The sequence below is a fragment of the Hippopotamus amphibius genome, chromosome 3, assembly GCF_030028045.1.
Source record: "Hippopotamus amphibius kiboko isolate mHipAmp2 chromosome 3, mHipAmp2.hap2, whole genome shotgun sequence".
Taxonomy (NCBI): domain Eukaryota; kingdom Metazoa; phylum Chordata; class Mammalia; order Artiodactyla; family Hippopotamidae; genus Hippopotamus; species Hippopotamus amphibius.
In genome coordinates this window covers 121,677,380-121,695,705 of record NC_080188.1, presented here as the reverse complement: position 1 = coordinate 121,695,705, position 18,326 = coordinate 121,677,380, and the positions used below count along the sequence as shown (strand labels likewise).

The 18,326-nt window shown below is 45.2% G+C and overlaps 1 protein-coding gene across 1 annotated transcript; it reads right to left on the bottom strand.

Moving 5' to 3' along the window:
- Positions 1-3,021: 3,021 nt before the first annotated feature.
- On the bottom strand, positions 3,022-13,763 carry LOC130848918 (pregnancy-associated glycoprotein 2-like). Its single transcript, XM_057727341.1, has 9 exons — positions 13,708-13,763; positions 12,473-12,623; positions 11,413-11,530; positions 11,192-11,310; positions 9,644-9,837; positions 8,615-8,731; positions 4,836-4,977; positions 4,651-4,749; positions 3,022-3,174 (listed from the first exon to the last, which is right to left on the bottom strand). The coding sequence occupies exons 1-9, from the start codon at positions 13,758-13,760 to the stop codon at positions 3,022-3,024; spliced, it is 1,146 nt and encodes a 381-aa protein (XP_057583324.1). The 5' UTR covers positions 13,761-13,763.
- Between the last annotated feature and the right edge of the window lie 4,563 nt (positions 13,764-18,326).

Below are 18,326 nucleotides of genomic sequence, written 5' to 3'. Positions count from 1 at the left end.
ATTTTTGGAGGAATCTCCATTATGTTCTCCAACAGTTACACTATCTTACATCCCCACCACAGTGTACAGGGTTCCACATCCCCATCAACACTTATTATCTTTTGGTTTTTGATAATGACCATCCTAATGGGTGTGAGATGGTGTCTTATTGTCATTTGATTTGCATTTTCCTGATGATTAGTGAGGGACAAGCTATCCTTATCTCAAGTTTACAGAATAGGAAACTGATGTCCAGAAATGAACTTATGAAAGTTGTATGACTGGTAGGTATCAGCGGTGGGATTTGAACCCAGGTAGAAAATCTCCAGGATGTACACGCCTGGTGAGTATGCTGCACTGACTTCCATGTGCTTAGTGAACCTGGGATCATGCTGTTTTGTATTCTGTTCTTTTCTCTGAAGGTCATATTGGAACGATTTTTCTTCACATTAAGTATTCTCCTCAGACACAATTTGAAGGTGGTTGTTTGCATGATGGCCTCTCTGTGCTGTGGGCACTTTATGTTTAATGTGTCTTGGGATTCCCAGATTTTCCCTTTTGCACAAGATTCTGAGGACTACATCCATGCTTTTTTGTGTCTTTGGGTGCTTCTGACCATCACTTTACAATAAATCTTAGGGGCAAAATTCCTGGGACAAAGACCATGCATATTTTAAGAGCAAATCATCTTCAAAAAGATTGTACCACTTTACACTGTTTCAGGAAGTGTTGTTATGTATCTTTTTCCTGTTTTTTTCTACCTTTTCCCTCACTGGTGGCTATACGTCTCTATGGTCTGCAATGGGTAAATGATAAAAGTGGAAAATGGGAAAGAGAGTTGCTTTGAAGATCTGACATTGGGACATTCTTGGCAGTTCAGTGGTTAAGCCTCTTTGTTTCTAATGCAAGGGAAGTGGGTTTGATCTCTGGTCGCTTAATTGAGATTCCACATAGAGTGTGTTGAGGCCAAAAAAAAAAAAAACATTGGATAAAAATCAGAATTTATTGTGATGTTGGTAGCACAGGTTACAAATATAGAGTCTCAGGAACACTGGGCACATTAACAGACACAGCTCCAGCCTCACTATGGGCTCATTTTGGGAAGCAAAGCCTGACTTTTTCTGGTTGATATTAACTAATAAGCCATGCTGACAATATATGTCTCACCAGTGGGATGCAGCAGTTCTAGTGGAAATATAAATGATTTCATCTATTTAATTTGTAACATGTATTTATTGAGGGCCTACTCTTTGCCTGTCACTAGTCCTGGGACCAGAAGACTAGAGGAAACCTCCTTCATCTCTATCAGGGGGTCATGCCCTGCAGGGGCTCATGGGGAGACAGGGAAATGGTGTATGTAATTAATCAGAGTTATTACTCTTACGCTTATTGGTGGTTTCTCACTAACAGAGAGACATTGCTTATGGATCCATTTAAAGCACTTGGAAAATGAGTTTCAGAAACTGTTCACATGAGTCTCCATTAAGCCCTGATCATAATCTTTTGTATTAAAACAAATTACTGGTTCCGCTCTCACCTTCCCCTCTATCAGCTCTGCAGGTGGTCTTCTTTCACTGCCCTCAAGCCTATCACGTCCTAGCCCTCTATCTCTGGGGTCCAGCACAGTGTGTCGCATAGAGTAGATGCTCAGTGAATTAGCTCTGAATGAGAAGATGAGGATCGAAGGGAGACGTCCCTTTCCCTGATGTTGGTCTTGCCTGTGTAAAGACCCATACTATGCATTGCATTGGGCTGTGTTTCCACCTTATGTATTCTTTCCTGATCCTTCTCTCATCCGGTCTCCCTCCACCACTGACCCTTGCTATTCCCAGCCTGGGCCTCTGCCAAGGGTCTCCATGTGGATAGAAGTGGTGCTTCTACTCCAAAGGTGCCAAACCATGGCAGCTTGGTCCAAATGATTTGTAGCTCTGCCTCTAGAGAATGCTCAGAGAGACTGAAGTCTTTGTGGACCCAGGGTTTCCCTTTAAGTGCATGGCATTCTCCCCAGCAGCTTTGGAGGCCAAGGGAAGGGGCATCCTGCACACTGGAGGGATAGGGTTGGCTCAGGTTTTCACGTGGTGTATCTCTTAGCAAGTGGGACTGGATAGGACACTGCAGGTGTAGGTGGCAGAGGGCTGTTGATTGGGGTGTGGGGACATGGGGAGCTACCTTAGGTTGAAGGGCCTCACCCAGAGCTCCCCTGGAAGAGAAGGTCACTGTCAAATATCCTCTGAGATGGGAAGAATAGAATCTATTTTTATTACCCCTTATTATCCCTATGAGTGAGGAGATGATGCAGTTGGTGGTGCTTTCACCATGCCTTCCATGGTGTAACACGTCCTCCTACCACTTCCTTTAGGGCTGCCTCTCCCCAGCTCCAGTCCTGTGATGCTGGAGGAAAATGTCATTCATGTTGGAGAAAGACAGATAGCCAAGTAAAACCAATGGCAATAGTCCATTTCTCAGGCCAGGATGTTTGGTCCAGGGCTGGATACAAGAACTAATGTGGATCACTCAGAGCGCTCCCTGTTATCCTGATGTTTTCTGAGCTTCTTTCCTTATGGGTTAGACCCCTTGAGGATATATGTGTAGAATCCTGAAGGAAGAAAGCTGTCAGGTGAAGAGAATCAAAGATGAGAGAAGGGAAAGTGGGAGGGAGAGAAAGAGTGAGCTGATGGCTTCTGATTTATTGGATCCATTCACTGAGATATGTGGATCTGCTCTGCTGTCTGTGTCCCAGGTCCTCAGTATCCTTCCAAAAAGTCTCCCATTTCCTTGAAGCCAGTTGTAGTTGGACTCCTCTTACTAGTGGTTCAGATGAGGTTCTAAATCCTGCCAGATTATGAAGCAGCTCCCAAACCCAAAGAGACACACTCATTCATATTAGCAGCATTGGGAATGGAATCCTTTATTGTTTACTGAGAATAGGGCTTTGCAGAGCCCCAAACACAGTCCATCACTATCCCTTAATGGGAGTGCCCTACATTTGAGTGAGTGTGTGTTTGGAGTTGGTGTGATCAATTCCCAAAGCAGCTGCAGCATTTACACTGCGGGCGCCAGGCCAATCCTGTTGTTTCCCCGATCATAAACTGAGAAATACAGTCTCAGGAAGACGTCGCCAAGAATCCAGGTCTCTGGTTCATCTGAGGGGTCTGACTGTACTCGAAAGTTGCTGAAACAGATGCCCTGAGGACTCTGGGGGAGATGGCAATACACCCCTGTCAATCTGAATCCTTACCTGACATCCCCCTTCATTATCCAGAGATGGCAGCTTCTCAGTTTCATATCCCTTTTTTTTTAGTAAGAACCAAGTGGCTTTGTTAGAAGCTGAGGAAGGGGGAGACCATCCAAGAAGAAGAATGGCTAAGACATGTCATTGCCCTGAAGGATGGGGGTGGGGGCAGGAAGGATGAGAGCTTGGAATTAGCAGATGCAAGCTACTATGCAGGGGATGGATAAACAACAATGTGCACTGTATAGCACAGGGAAGTATAATCAATATTCTTTGAAAAACCATATTGCAAAAGAATTGGGAAAAACGTATATATACCTGGGTCAATTTGCTGTTCAGCAGAAAGCAACTCAACATTGTAAATCAACTATACTTCAAAGGAATAAAAAAACAAAAGAAACAAAAAAACGGCAAGAGTGGCCCATAGTTCCTCTGTTTCTTTCCTTCTTACCTATGCTCAGTGTTTGCTCTGCAGAGAATGCCCTTTCTTCTCCCTCTTTCCCACAACCTTTACTTTAAGACTGTGTTCAGCCCCTGTAGGAAGACTTCCTGGACCCACGCTCACCCTCCTTGGCCATTCCAGGCTGGGTTGGGTGACTTACCCTGGTGCTCCCCTTTTCTCTACCCCTCATCATCCCTAATGTTCACCTGGCACCACTTGGCACAGTCTCCAGCGGTGCCATTTGTATGGAGTCCATTGTAGATTTGCCATAACCCAAGCAGGGCTCCTCATGCCTCCATGAGTCTAGGGGTTTTGAATTACTGAAATTCCCTCTCTTCCTCAAAGCCTTCTTTGAGCCCATCAGCCTCCTCTGAATTCCCACAGGGAGCTGACATTAAGCCTCAACCCTGTGCCGGGGCTGTGCAGTCCCTGTGCACCCTTTACTCACGTGAGCATCCAACCTCCCCACAGAGGGGTCTGGAAGCCCAGCTCACAGAGGGGGACCTGGGGCTTAGCAAGGCTAAGTTACAGCTGAGGAGAGGGGAAGTATGTAATTGATAATCCACCAGGACCCTTTTGAGATGGGAAAGGAGACTGTTAATCAGGATGGTGGGACAACACATTGAGACTGTCCCCACCTGGTCACTTGGCCTATTTCAGAGATTGCTTGAGCTGACTTTCTGTTATCTTCCATGTGAGGCCTCTTGTGAAACTGAGGCCCTTTGAAGGCTGAGGCCCTTAGTGTTCCCCTCTCCTTGTGCCTTACACCATGCCAGTATGGGGTGGTGTCTACATTTATCCCAGGATGGTGGATATCTTGACTGTCTTCTACTCTCAAGTGGTTAGTTTTGTGGGAGGCACTGGACCAACCACAGGGGCTCAGCAGCATCTGCAGGGGTGTTGCTTGGACTGCAGTGGGTCCCCTCTTTCTAGCAGCAGCTCAAAGATTCCTGTCAGCCCCACATTTGAGAACCAGCCCCCAGGGTTGTCCCCTCACCTTCCAGATGTAGGCTTCAGCAGGCACCGGGTAGTCAGTGCCATTGATGTTGAGGGTGAAGGCAGGCAGTTGAGCGACAGAGCTACATGGAATCATGTACTGTTAGAGAAAGCAGAGAGCGGTTGTCCCCGCTGATCCCTGGTGCGTGGGGAGCCCCCGAGTGACCCTGTAGCATGTCCCTTCACCTCTTCACCAAGACGTGTGCCGTTGATGAGCTTATGGATGTTTCTGACCAGTCTAGGTGGGCCAAGCAGCAATGACGTCCCGGTATCCAGAATGGCCTGGCAGCCGTTGAAACAACCAATCACCATTCTGTCCATAGTGATGCTGGGAGATAGAGAGACAAAGTGGGCACCAGCATCACTCTGAAGTCCCCTGCCATGACTGCCCTCTCCCTGACTGTCCCCAGAAGAACTCTTCAGCTCATGCCTTGACATTGTTTTCCTTTGCTCTGGTCATGTAACCTTCTTGGACTTCCTTTAATTCTTGAATGCACCAGGTTATTTTTTGCCTCAGGACCTTGGCATGTGTGGCACTGTGAAATGTGCAGTGAAATGTCAGCTGTGTCTTCCCAGAAGTCATGCGTTCACCATGAATCAGGACTTCTCCTCAGTGTGAACGTTGCCAGCCCTCTTGATTTTGGTGTATGTGCTTAATTCAAAGATTCTAAACCTGTAGTCTAATCTCTACATGCTCTTTTCCTTTTTTTTCCCCAAGAACTTTTTTTGAGATACAGTTAACAGACAAGAGAGAGCATACATTTAGAATGTCCAAATTGGTATCCCAATCTCCCAATTCATTTCCCCCCCAACCCTCCCCGCTTTCCCCTCTTTGTGTCCATATGTTTGTTCTCTTTATCTGTGTCTCTACTTTTGCCTTACCTGTCCTCTTTCATAGCTGTTAGCATTTGCCTTATGTATTGTGGTGCTCCTCTGTTGGGTGCATATACATTTATAATTGTTATCTCCTCTTCTTGGATTGATCCCTTGATCTTTATGTAATGCCCTTTCTTGTCTGTTGTAACATCTTTTATTTTAAAGTCTATTTTATGTGATATGAGTATTGCTACTCCAGCTTTCTTTTGATTTCCATTTACATGGAATATCTTTTTCCATCCCCTCACTTTCTGTCTGTATGTGTCCCTAGGTCTGAAGTGGGTCTCTTGTAGACAACATATATGTGGGTCTTGCTTTTGTATCCATTCAGCCAGTCTGTGTCTTTTGGTTGGTGCATTGAGTCCATTTACATTCAAGGTAATTATTGATATGTATGTTCCTATTACCATTTTCTTAATTGTTTTGTTTTTGTTTTTGTAGGTGCTGTTCTTCTCTTATGTTTCCTGCTTAGAGAAGTTCCTTTAGCATTTGTTGTAGGGCTGGTTTGGTGGTGCTGAATTCTCTTAGCTGTTGCTTGTTGATTTTGATTTCTCCCTCGAATCTGAATGAGATCCTTGCTGGGTAGAGTATTCTTGGTTGTAGGTTCTTCCCTGTCATCACTTAAAATATACCATGCCCCTCTCTTCTGGTTTGCAGAGTTTCTGCTGAGAAATCAGCTGTTAACCTGATGGGAGTTCCCTTGTATGTTATTTGTTGTTTTTCCCTTGTTTTTTTTTTTTTAATAACTTTTCTCTGTCTTTAATTTTTGTCAATTTGACTACTCTGTGTCTTGGCATGTTTCTCCTTGGGTTTATCCTGCCTGGGACTCTCTGCACTTCCTGGACTTGGGTAGCAACTTCCTTTCTCATGTTAGGGAAGTTTTCAACTATAATCTCTTCCAATATTTTCTTGGGTCCTTTCTCTCTCTCTTCTCCTTCTGGGACCCCTACAATGTGAATGTTGGTGCATTTAACATTGTCCCAGAAGTCTCTTAGTCTGTCTTCAGTTCTTTACATTATTTTTTCTTTATTCTTTTCCACATCAGTGATTATCACCATTCTGTCTTCCAGGTCATTTTTTTGCCCTTCTGCCTCAGTTAATCTGCAATTGGTTCCTTCTAGTGTATTTTTCATTTCAGGTATTGTGTTGCATAACTCTGTTTGTTTGCTCTATTATTCTTTTAGGTCTTTGGTAAACTTTTCGGTCTTTACATCCAGTCTACTTTCAAAGTCCTTATCATCTTCACTATCATTATTCTGAATTCTTTTTCTGGAAGGGTGACTATCTCTTCTTCATTTAGTTGTTTTTTCTGGGGTTTTATCCTTTCCCTTCACCTGGTACAAAGTTCTCTGCTGTTTCACTTTCTCTATCTTTCTGTGGCTGTGGTTTTCAGTTCCACAAGACAAAATACTGCTGATACTGCTTGATACTGCTGTTTGGCCTTCTACATACTCTCTTAACTGTCAATTGTGTTATTAAAAAAAAAAAAACCCAGCATCTGGTCTACTAGACTTTCTTGGAGATTTAATTTCTTTTGTATTTTAAGAACTTTATAATGACTGAAGGAATGTGTTTTCAAAATATTATTTGGTAAAGCAACAGATTGTGATGGGAAACTCTGTTTTCTGTAGGTTTTATTTATTGCTGTGTTTTTATCTTGCACTAGCGACACCTGTGTGGGACATATGTTTGAAGCAATAGAATAAAGAATGTGTGTTTCCTTCTCTTCTGGAACACATAAACCACCCAGTTTATGTATAGACTCCCAGATCAGGCTCCCATCTTGGTCACTTTATCTAGTCCCTCCTCGTTCGTAGCATGTATGAAAGTGGTATTTAATTATGTAAGTGGCTCATTTCACATACATCTGCCTCAGTAAATATGAGGGCAAAGGGTATCTGCAGTGCCTCCCTCAAGTGCCCAGCACACAGTGAATGCACAGTGTATGTTCTTGGAGTGAATGAATGAATGAATGAATGATTGAGTAAGTGAGGAAATCAATGAAGAGTAACCAGACACCTCTGTCTGGTGTCTGAAGAGTAATGTTTCAACCCCCACAGTGAAGATGGACGTGGTCTGGGGCAGCAGATGCACATAGTGTAGAGGAGGGAAAAATAGGCTGCTCTGGGAGAGGTTGGTTCCCAGCATTGCCCTCTCACCCTGCCCAGACACTTAGACTACCAGCCAGGCGATGCCCAAGCTAGCCCAGGAGGCCTCCAAAGCACATGTAAGCTTCTGTGTGAGGGTATCACACAGAATCCCATCAATTATTGACCCTTGTTCTCAGGCCACTCGTGGATAACAGCTTCCTGATTCTTTCTGTCACATCCCCTCCCACTGTGTTCCTGGGATATGAGTGTGGTTGTCAGTGGGTAGGGGGTGTGTCTTTTGTATGAGTTGCTTTCAGGTCTCAAGAGTGCAGCTAACCTCTCTCCATTGCTGGTAAGCTTCTCTCTAAGGAGGCCAGTTTTCCCAGTTTGTCCAGGAGTTTCCCTGTTTTTCAAGTAGCGGCTTTGTGTAATACGAACTCCCTCGGTACCGGGTAGCCCTGGAGAGTTGTTCATCTTATGACCACCCTGTTTATGCTGGCCAATTTCTCCCTGATCCTCTTTTCCTTGCACTTTAGGGTCCTCTAACCATGCCCTCTGCCTCAAAGTGCAGTGGGTGCAGGCCTCTCTGGGCTGCACACACCTCTCTGGACCCTGTTCAGGATTCTGGTCAGGGCCCAGAGTGGGAGACCTGGGGTGATTATGAGTACATGTGTCGTCTGTGTGTTTGTGTGTCTGTTTGTATGTGTGTCTGTATGTCTATCTGTGTGTGTGTTTGTGCCTGTGTGTCTCTGTGTGTGTCTGTGTGTGTCTGTGTGCATGTGTTTGGGTGTGTATCTGTGTTCCTGTGCGTGTTGATAGGTGTGCCAATGCGTGTGTTTCTATGTGTCTCTGTATTTGTTTATTTGTGTGTCATTGTGGGTGTAGTGTATGTGTCTGTGTGTGACTGTGTGTCTATGTGTGCATTTATGTGGGTCTGTATGTGTCCGTGTGCACGTGTGGGAGTATAACTTGGGATGACCCTCAGAGCGAGATGCTTACCGGTTCATGGTCATCTGCCAGAGGTGGGTTTGGGACACTGGTACCCACTTGAGCTCTCCTCTGTGGTAGCTGTGGTCCACCCCTCCAAACATCACCACACTGCCATTGTCCTTCTGGCTGAGGAGAGGCGGAAGAGGGAGGGCTTCTTATTGGAGAATAATGACACATTGTCTGAGGGCCGTGCTTATCCATCTATCAGAGGCACTTGTATGGTCCCCATTTTACAGATGTGGAAATTGAAGTACAGAGGGATTGAGTACCTGACTAAGCCAGGCACCCACTTGTGAATGGCAGAGAAGAGGTTCGAAGCTTGGCAGCCTGGCTTGGCTCTGACCACTCACCCTTCTGAAGAGGGGCTTGTCCTCTCCAGCAACCAGATCGCTCAGAGCTACCCTTAGAGCTACCGTGCTGGTGGGGTCTGTCCTCCCCTTTGTGTACCCTTCATTTTTTAGAAAAGCTGAGCCCAGAAGGCACTAAGTGCGTAAATTCAGGTTCACTCATGGTTGGCTTCATGGGTCTGTGATGTGTCACATCAATGGGCCCAACACTCAGCAAGGCCCCAAGCATTTGGTATTCCTGTCTTGAAATTCCTAATACATTTGAACTGGTGGTCCCCCATTTTCATTTTGCACTAGCTCCTGTCTATTGTGCAGTTGGTCCTGGGCTCCCAATAAAATGTTAGCGAGGAAGTAAACATTCCTGTCATCCTTCTCCTTCCTTCCATATCAGCATCAACAAATCCTGTTGCCTTTTCCTGCAACCTGTATCCTGACACATTCCATTGCTTTCCTTTTTGCCTCCCTGTCTTTGATCAAACCGCTGCCTTTGAGCCTATGAGCACGGCTGTGTTCCAATAAAAATTTATTTACAGAAACCAGTGGCGGGGCCAGATTTGGCCCTGGGGCCATATTTTTGCTGAGCTAGACAGTCTCTCAGGAAACTTCTGGATTAAGTGGTCTATAATTTTTCATGCAACTAAGAGCATCTTACAGCTGATTTAGAAAGAGAACTTGTCCAGGTCAGACTTACTCGCTCAAGTAGAAGGCAAAGACAGGCTGAGAAATGATGCCTTGTCTCTTCAAGTTGTCAAAGACGAGCGTGGTCCTTTCAAAGGCCAGGCTGGGGTAAGCCAGGCCCAGGATGCCATCAAAAGGTGTATCTTCAAACCCATTCTGCCACTTGCTCAGCCCAAATGCCTGGTGCATGTTGACAAGGTTTCCAATCTATGGGAGAGGAGAGGGTTCCCACATAAGTGTTTTGGATGTGGGGCTGGAACAGGGCTGGGTGGAGATGCCATGAGGACAGAAGAGAAGCTCTGAGGCCTGATTGTGCCCTGGGTGGACCCCAGATGGTTAGACCAAGCTGGGACAGGAATTCAGGTTCCATTTGTGCTGGGCTGTGGATTTTAACCAACCCCTGCTCCTCCTACACACACCATCTGAAGGGAGTCAAATTGGCCTCAAGTCTTTTGTACATGTGCGGAAACTGAGACTCTGGACAGAACCAAGTGGTTCCCACTTGAGAATAAAGTGAGTGGAGAGCAGGGTCACCTTATCTTTGGCATCACTATGATCAGATGACCAAAATGGACTGAATTCATTGGCAATGCATTGTGGATTCTGCACCTTCCCAGGAAGACTGAAGCCCATTATACAATGTTGCTGCCAGTGTTCTTATGAACAGTCTCCCTGGGAAACATGCTTTTGGGGATGTGTGTGTCTTAGAGACAGAGAATAGAAAGTAATAAAAAAAAAAGAGGGACAGAGAGAAACAGAGAGACAGAGAGAGAGTGCTTACTCTTTGGTGGAGAGAAAGTGAATCAGAAAAAGAGAGAGAAAGAGACAGAGAGATTGAGAGAGACAGAGAGACACAGAGACAAAGAGAGAGAGTCAGAGAGACAGAGAGAGTACTCAGACTCTTTGTTGGAGGCAGGCCATAGATTTTATTGGACCGTCAAACACCCCTAGGGTGAGAACTCTTTCATCAGGCCACTCTCACATCTGTGGTCCCCTGCTTTCCCTGCCTCAATGCCTAAAGCCCTCAGCTGCCCCCAGGAGCCCAACATCAGTATTATTGTCTCCCCAAATACCACACATCTGCATGAATCCTGACTGGCCAGCCCAGCTCCACCACATACCAGATACCTGAGCTTTACAAGGCCCTGGCTTGGTGCACCTCAGTTCCCTCCTCTGTACACTGGAGCTAATGATAGTACTTGCTGTGTGGGGTTGTTACAGGATTAAACATGTTATACCCATGAAAGTGCCTGGCACAGTCTGAGAATAGAAAAGTGGGTGCTTTTTCCCCGTTTGTCCCTGCTCCCAGCAAGATGAACCTTGAGGTGCTCATGGTCAAAGCAGCTGCAAATCCACACCCCAAGCCACTCTCATGATTAGCTATTCTGGGAGTTTGTGTGTCAGCAGGGGCGCTGTCTCCCCAGGGACAAGTTTTGCCGGGTGGGGGTCAGCCACTAGGGGACTTTGGTCAAAATGGGCCCTCCCAGTTGGTCCTTCATGTGTTTTGGAAGCAGTGTAGGTCCCAGGGCCAGTCCTGACTCAGCTTATGGTTTCCAGTTACCCGGACGGTGTCATAGCCAATAGTTCCATTAACACTCCCACAGCTGTATATGATTTCGAAGCGCTGGCGTTTGTGCTGGAAGGTTCTGGACAAGTTAGGGTTGAAGAGCTTCTTTGCACCTGCAGACACAAGAGATGAGTGTCCCTCAGGTGCCAAGGACAGTGGGTGGGAGAGTGAGTATAATATGGGTGGTGGTGGGGGGGAGCGTAGCAGGTACTCACGGCAGGCTGGGCTGGAGCAGTAGATGGAGAACACCCACAGGTCAGCTGAGCCTGTGTCAAAGACGACCCTGAACTCCTGAGGGGGCGTCCCAATGGTGATGTTTCCCAAGTAGGCCAGCTACAGGCACCGGGGAGCGGTGGTTAGGGCTGGGCTTCATTCCTTGGCCACCCTCGATTCCCAGAGGGCTTCCCCTCCAGGTGTCCCACATCTCCTGAAATCACTTCCCATCCACCCTTCTTCACAGCTTCTGCTCAGACATGTGCCTTCATTTGATTTTTTTTTTCTATGAATGGTGTTACTTCCCTGACCAGTGATGGAACCTGCCTTAGTGCAGTATTATCACAGAGTGTTAACCACTGGTGTTCTAATCCCGTGCCTTCATTTGAGCTCTCCAGTCTCCCATTCAAGGCCCAGCCTGAGTGTTCCCTCCTCCAGATGGGCCACCTCGGTCTCCCCTGGACACTTCCTCTAAACTCAAAGTATATCCTATGAACACCACGTGGTTGGCCCTTTTATTCGATATGTTTTAACTCTTTGCTTATCCCTCAGGGTGGCCTATGCATTCTTGAAGGAGAGATGATACCTTTCTAAAAATCAATAACAATAACCAGAGTGTTAGATTTTTATGGCATCACAGGCCATAGGGCTTGTTAATATTTTCTGTGTCCTTCTTGATTCTGCGGAGGCTGACCTTCTTCTGCCTGGGGTTTGAAACTTGTTCTGCAGTTGGCTTTAACTTTTGACCAGACATGGCTCACCTTTCATCTGTAACTCTGCGGCTCAGTACAGAAAGAAGAATCTCCTGCAAACTAATGCCATATCTTTGGCACAGAAATGGATGTTTAACTTCCCCCTGGTCATTGCTGGGCCAGGTCATCACAGCCCAAGAGCTGAGAATGAGACTGCCTTCCCCCTGGGATAGGGTCCCTGTTCCGCAGTGTTTCTGCTTCCTGCAGGAGCCCCAAGCCCAACATCCATCCAGGTACCTCCCAGTGAACCTCAGTGCTAGGCCAGAGCGCCAGGGGGCGCTGTGGAGCAGCATCTGCCCAACACACTCACATCCTCATGGTTCCCCAGGGGGTGAAGATACATTTTCGGGTCATCAGTTTCATTCTGGGACCTGTCGTCCATGTTCTCCTCCAGGAAATTTGTCAGCAGGTTTTTCTCCCTGAGGGGTTCTCGCAAGGTGTTGATCTTCCTTAGAGGGATTCTTTCACCGAGCATTTGAAAAAGGAAAACAAGATTGGGCATTAATCACCTGTGGATGTTATTGCATGACTGTCATACTTTGCATTGTAATGATGCTGTGTACTTATCCAGCTATTTTAGAGTGTCTTGTTATTATCAGGACGCCATGCAAAGAGCAGGACAAACACCTCAGTTTGAATACAGATTCCATTCTGTAATCTTGAGTGACGTCAGTTGTGCATTTGGAGTCTCAGTTTCCCCATCGGTAAAAAGGTCAAATATAATAATCCCCATGCCCCATATAGGATTTTGTGGGCATTAAGTGAGATGATGGATGTAAAGTACTGGACATGTAGGAAGTCTCAACAATGACAGGCATTACCATTGCTATTGCCATGGTACTGTATCTTTTTCAAAGAAGCTTTGGGAAGGAGGTAGAAGTGGGATCATTAACTTCTTTTTACAGGGGAGGGGAATGGAAATGCAGCGAGTTTGTGACTTGGCTGTGGTCACACTACTTGTTAGATGTAAAAAAGCGTAGAAGTAGCCTTCCTGATCTTTCTCCAGGTCTCAAGCAAAAGAGAGGGTTGTGAGAGCACACCGGGCAATTTGGTATAAAAAAGAAAATGAAGAGACTAGAGAAGGAGGGAAGAGTCAAAAGATGAAGAAAAAACTCAGAGATTTCTGCATGCACAGAGACAGCCAAAGAGATGGAGAGATAAAAGAGAGAGATACAGAGATGAAGAACAGATACATTCAAACAGAAATGGACAGAGACCAGAGAGCAGACCTAGAAGCAAATACAGGAGTAGTGCTCTTCCATTGGACCACACTTACAGTTGCAGGTGTTGTGCACTGAACAATTCAAAGTACTCTGATTCTCACAGAGGTCATGATGTGACAACACCCCCAGAGTTCGTCAACCCTGCAGGCCCACCCCAGACCCTTGGGGACCTTGGTGCCCATGGCAAGGTACTCATCAATCAGTGTGAGTTGATCTTTCAGACTGTCAGGGAATGATGTTATTTCCTTCTAACTCTGATAGGTCAAAGAATCAGAGGACAAGAAAAACCAGAGAAGATGCCACTTACAGTCCCCTTACTTACATGACTAGGCACTCTGAGAGGGCCAGTAGCCCGAGGATCCCAAGCCACTTCATATTTCTTTCCCAGTTGCAATTATTCAGGAAAGATTGTGCAGTGGTGGCCAAGAACTCCTAGCTATATATGCTCTGACTTGCCCTAATTGTCCCTTTTGGCCACTAATGGATCTAAAAAGAAATATGAACCTGTTGATAAAATCTTTACTTCTATTGGTGTCCTAGGGGAGTGGTCATAGAAAATTCTCAGAATACAGAGGTTTCTGCTGTAATCTCTTCCTTGGGGCTTTGTTGCAAAACCAACCTGAACCACATGGAGTAACTAAGTGTTGGGAGACTCTTGCCAACTTGAAGGTGACACTGGTAGTAATGGGACAAAGTAAACTCTAGGGGCCATGCTTGACATTTGTGATCTCCTGTGGTCTTCCTAGCAAACTCAGGAGATGTTCATTGCTATCCTCAGTTTGACACAGGTGGTCCTTATCTCCAGGGAGATAACAGTCTAGGGCAGTTCTCACAAATTCATGGCCTAGCAGGCAAGACAAATGAATGGAAGGGTTGGGCGGGCATTGTGGTCACTGGTCAGGCAGCACATGCCCAGCAAGTGGGGGCCGCCTCTGCTTAGCTGCAACCAATGAGTGCCCTGCTGGAAGACAACCTGGAGGGCCACGTTTTCAAGAGAAGTCAGAATTCTGAATATTTATGTAAAATCCCCTGATTTTAAATTCTAGCATGTATTTTCTTTGTTGGTCACAAAACATAGTGTGAGCCAAACCTGAAACCAATGTGTGCTGGATTCAGCCGGCTGGCTGTGCAGGTTTTTATTTCTGCTCTAGAGATGGGAGTAGAGAGGGGACAGAGAGAGGGTTCTACTCATGTTGGTGGAATGACTAAGAGACTGAATGCAACTTAAGCATGTTAATTTGCCTTCCATTTGTAAAGAAAAATCACCAGGTTCACATAAACCAATGAATTGGATAATGTCCACTTGCTGAGCATCTGATATAATTCCCCAAGAGGATCCATGCCTTGAAACATTTTGGTTACCACGCAAAACATAGAAAGAAATAATTATTCAGTCTCTTATCTCTCAAAAGAATTAGAAAAGACCACTCAGTGCTTCTGGTCAGCCTGAGATGAACAAGCTCCCTGTTAAAGTGTTATGCCTGCCAGTGTAAAGACAATGGAATTTTATGGCTCCTTCCAGGATTTCCATGGCCTGGGTGCTCCTGTGTATGATCTCTTCAGGCCTGTCCCTTGGGTATTACAATGGGAATCTGGCCTGGTTACCAGGTAGGTGATAGATGGTTTGGTACATCTTTCTACTCATTTTTGCACATTGTTATTGTTTGGTTTTGGTGGTTCAATCGCTATGGAGGATATTTGACAGCACCTAGCAAATGACACACACAAAAACCATTTAGCTCAGCCATTCTACTTCTAGGGATTTTTCCCAAAGATAACACTGGCTTAAATACAAAAGACGTACACACAAGGTATTCACTGCAACATTGTTCATAAAAGCCAATGATTAGAAGCATACTTGAAGAGCCCATCCACTGGGGAGCTTTGAATAAGGTGTAGGGCAACTCAGCAATTGGGTATAATGGGGATGGAGGGAGGCATGGAATGGGTGAGATCTTCAGGGTACACTGTTTAGTTTTGAAAAGATAGGGAGCAGAATGATGCTTATAGTTTGTTGCTTTGCCATATACATCTATGTCGATTTTCAATTAGAAAGATTGGAAGAATAAATGAAATGCTAATAAAAATTGTAATTTATGTGGGAGGGACAGGAATAGAAGTGAAATATTTCTTGTTTTATTGTTTGAATTTGCAACCATGTAAATGTGTTACAGAATGAAAAAATTGATAAACACACCTGTGGAATTTGAAAAGTAAAACAAATGAACCCAACTCTATCAAGTTGGTGATACAGCCACACAGAACAAAACATTACTTAAGTGGCTATAAATCGCAGAATTTTGACTCTACATTCAGAGTGAGCTATCTTCTAAGGATAAAGACAAACAATGGAACAAGACACCCTCCATCTAAACAAAACCAAAAGAAAAAGCCAAAGAAATCTGAAACTATATCCAACACCTTACTGTTGGTGATATTGCTGCTCTTGTGTTGAAACTATCATATCTATGTACATAGAAGTTAAAGAAAGTAAGCAATTAACCCTTATGTTGTTATGAAGCAAGCATTTCAGAGGAAGAGACAAAAGAGATTTAAGTTTCCAACCAAAAAGCTTAAATAAATCCCTGTGGTCTTAAAACTTGAATTGGAATTATATGTTTGTATGAATTTTTTTCCTTTCTTTTTTTTAAAGAAAATATGTAGTTCTTCACTCGGATTCATAAAAGCCCAGAAGCAAAGGCAACTTGATAACAGTCACTATCCTGAGGCCTAGCTTGTGGCCTCTAAATGCCATTTCCCACCAGAGGATCCAGAGATTCTTGATGATGTCTGATTTCAGGTCTGGGTCAAGAAATGCACAAGAGAAGCCTGGGAATCTTGAAGGACCAGAAAGTCGAGGGCCTTCAAAGACTACTGGGGGCCAGACAAAAAGTTTAGGAACCCATGTGAAGAGGCCAAAAGTGGGATTCTTTTGAAACAGGAGGGAAGAGGGCAGGGCACCACCTTGGAAAGAATGACATAGCCTGAGGATGTTACAGAAACAGAGTAGAATGAAATGGGTCCAAGATGGTAGACAAATTGACTTCCACTAGAACTTGAGCCTCAGTAATACAATGGTAAAGATGAAAGAGTGGGCTGTGGCCCTATTCTTAGAAATCCGCAACCCTTCCTGAAATAGCTGGAATACTCCTCCCACTCAGTAGCCTATGAAAGTACCCACCCTTGTAAAAACTGACAACCCCATACCCTGGTGCCTTTCTCACCTTCTGAGATGGCCTACAGTCTGTCTGTGGAGTGTGCTTTTGTCTAAACATATCCACTTCTTACCTATCAGTTTGTCTCTCACTGAATTTTTTCTGCAATGAGACATCAAAAACCTGAGCCTCCTGAAGTTCTGAAACCAGGTGTGTGACCTCAGTTTGACCACTTTGGGTTTCATCTGGATTCAGGTTCTGGCCAGATGGCTTCAATTACCCATCAGGGTTTTGGCTGGGCTTGCGTCCTGGCATGTAGGTTCAAGTGTCAATCTGATGAGTAGAGTTTTAGCTGAAAACCATGAAGTGACAGTGATAAGGTAAGAGAATGTTGAGAGGTACGTCTTGGTCCCAAAGAGGCCTGTGCTACTGATCTCAGAGAGGCAGCCGTGAGTGGTGTGTGAAGTGAGATATTGATTCCATGCCCAGGATTTGAACCTGGGTAGCCTGGGTGTAAACCAGGAGTCCTAGCCACCAGAGCAGCCAAGGTAGAGGCTAGAAGCTATTTTTCCCTGGCTCTTGTCTCCCCAGTGAATAATGTATTTCTCACAGATGATAAAACTGTAAAAGCAGGTACAAAGTTTATTATTAGGGACTTATCATAAAAACTGGTGGGAGAGCACACAGAGAAACAATTTGTTGAGAGAGAAACAAGACAGAGATGCACCCCAGGAGAAAAAGGATGTGGGCATCCTCCTTAATGAGGAGGAGTGCAGTAAAGAGGCAGTTAAGTCACTTATATAGGGTAGTTCTTCCTGGTCTTTGTTTTCATTTGGCCAATTATCTGTTTTCTTTTCTTAAATTTATTTATTTATTTGCAGCTTTGTGTCATTATTGCTGCATACAGGGTTTCTCTAGTTGCAGCACAGGGGCTACTCTTCATTGGGGTGCATGGGTTCCTCATTGTTGCACACTGCCTCAGCTGTTTTGGCTTGCAGGGTAGAGCGCAGGGTCAATAGTTGTGGCACACTGGCTAGGTTGGCATGCAGGAGTGGGATATTCTTGGAGCAGGGATTGAACCTGTTTCCCCTGCACTGAGGGGTGAATTCTTAACCACTGCACCACCAGGGACATACCCAATTATTTGGCTTATTCCTTCACAGTTGACCTGTCCCAGGACCCTCCCAATCATGTGTGCACAACATTTTGTCAAGATGGATTTCAGCCCAGAGTCCTATGGGAAAGCCTTACCATGGCATATTAAGGGGTGGTGTCCCCTCCTTTTTGACCTCCAAGGAGCCGTTCTGTGCATGTGTAATGTCTCCCTTTTCCCAGGATGGGGAGTGTATGGCCTCTTGATTTCTTAATAGGATTTTCCCTCTCCCTTTTTCTGCCGTAAAAGTGTCAAATATTCAGTAATTTATCCTATTCCTGTTGCTGTTTCTTATATTGAAGTGCAGATATCAAAATATAGACAGGAGTCCAGTCATCAGAATGTAGTCCTGGAGCCCTTTTGTCTCTTGACTCAGGACATGTAAAATAGGGACTGGTAGTGAATGTCCAGCCTGGAGCTCATCTCCTTCTCTGCCATATGAAATGTAAATGGCAGACCAGGTGTAAATGCCCAGCCTGGAGCCCATCCATCTCCTATCTCAAATTCCCCCTGAGAGATGAAAACCCCAATATATCTTTATTGGGATGATGAAGGGCGAAGATCTGTCTTCTGTAGGTTCTTCATACTGGCATGGGGCTTGTCGACCCTACCTACTTGTAGTTATAGAGCTGT

Excerpts from the sequence above, each read along its gene's own strand:
- LOC130848918 (XM_057727341.1), bottom strand. The coding sequence starts at position 13,760 with ATGAAGTGGCTTGGGATCCTCGGGCTACTGGCCCTCTCAGAGTGCCTA. Across the intron at positions 12,624-13,707 it reads CTCTCAGAGTGCCTAGTCAT|AATCCCTCTAAGGAAGATCA; the intron begins GTAAGTAAGGGG and ends GCTCGGTGAAAG. Across the intron at positions 3,175-4,650 it reads CTGAAGCCTACATCTGGAAG|AGTCCTCAGGGCATCTGTTT; the intron begins GTGAGGGGACAA and ends CATCTCCCCCAG.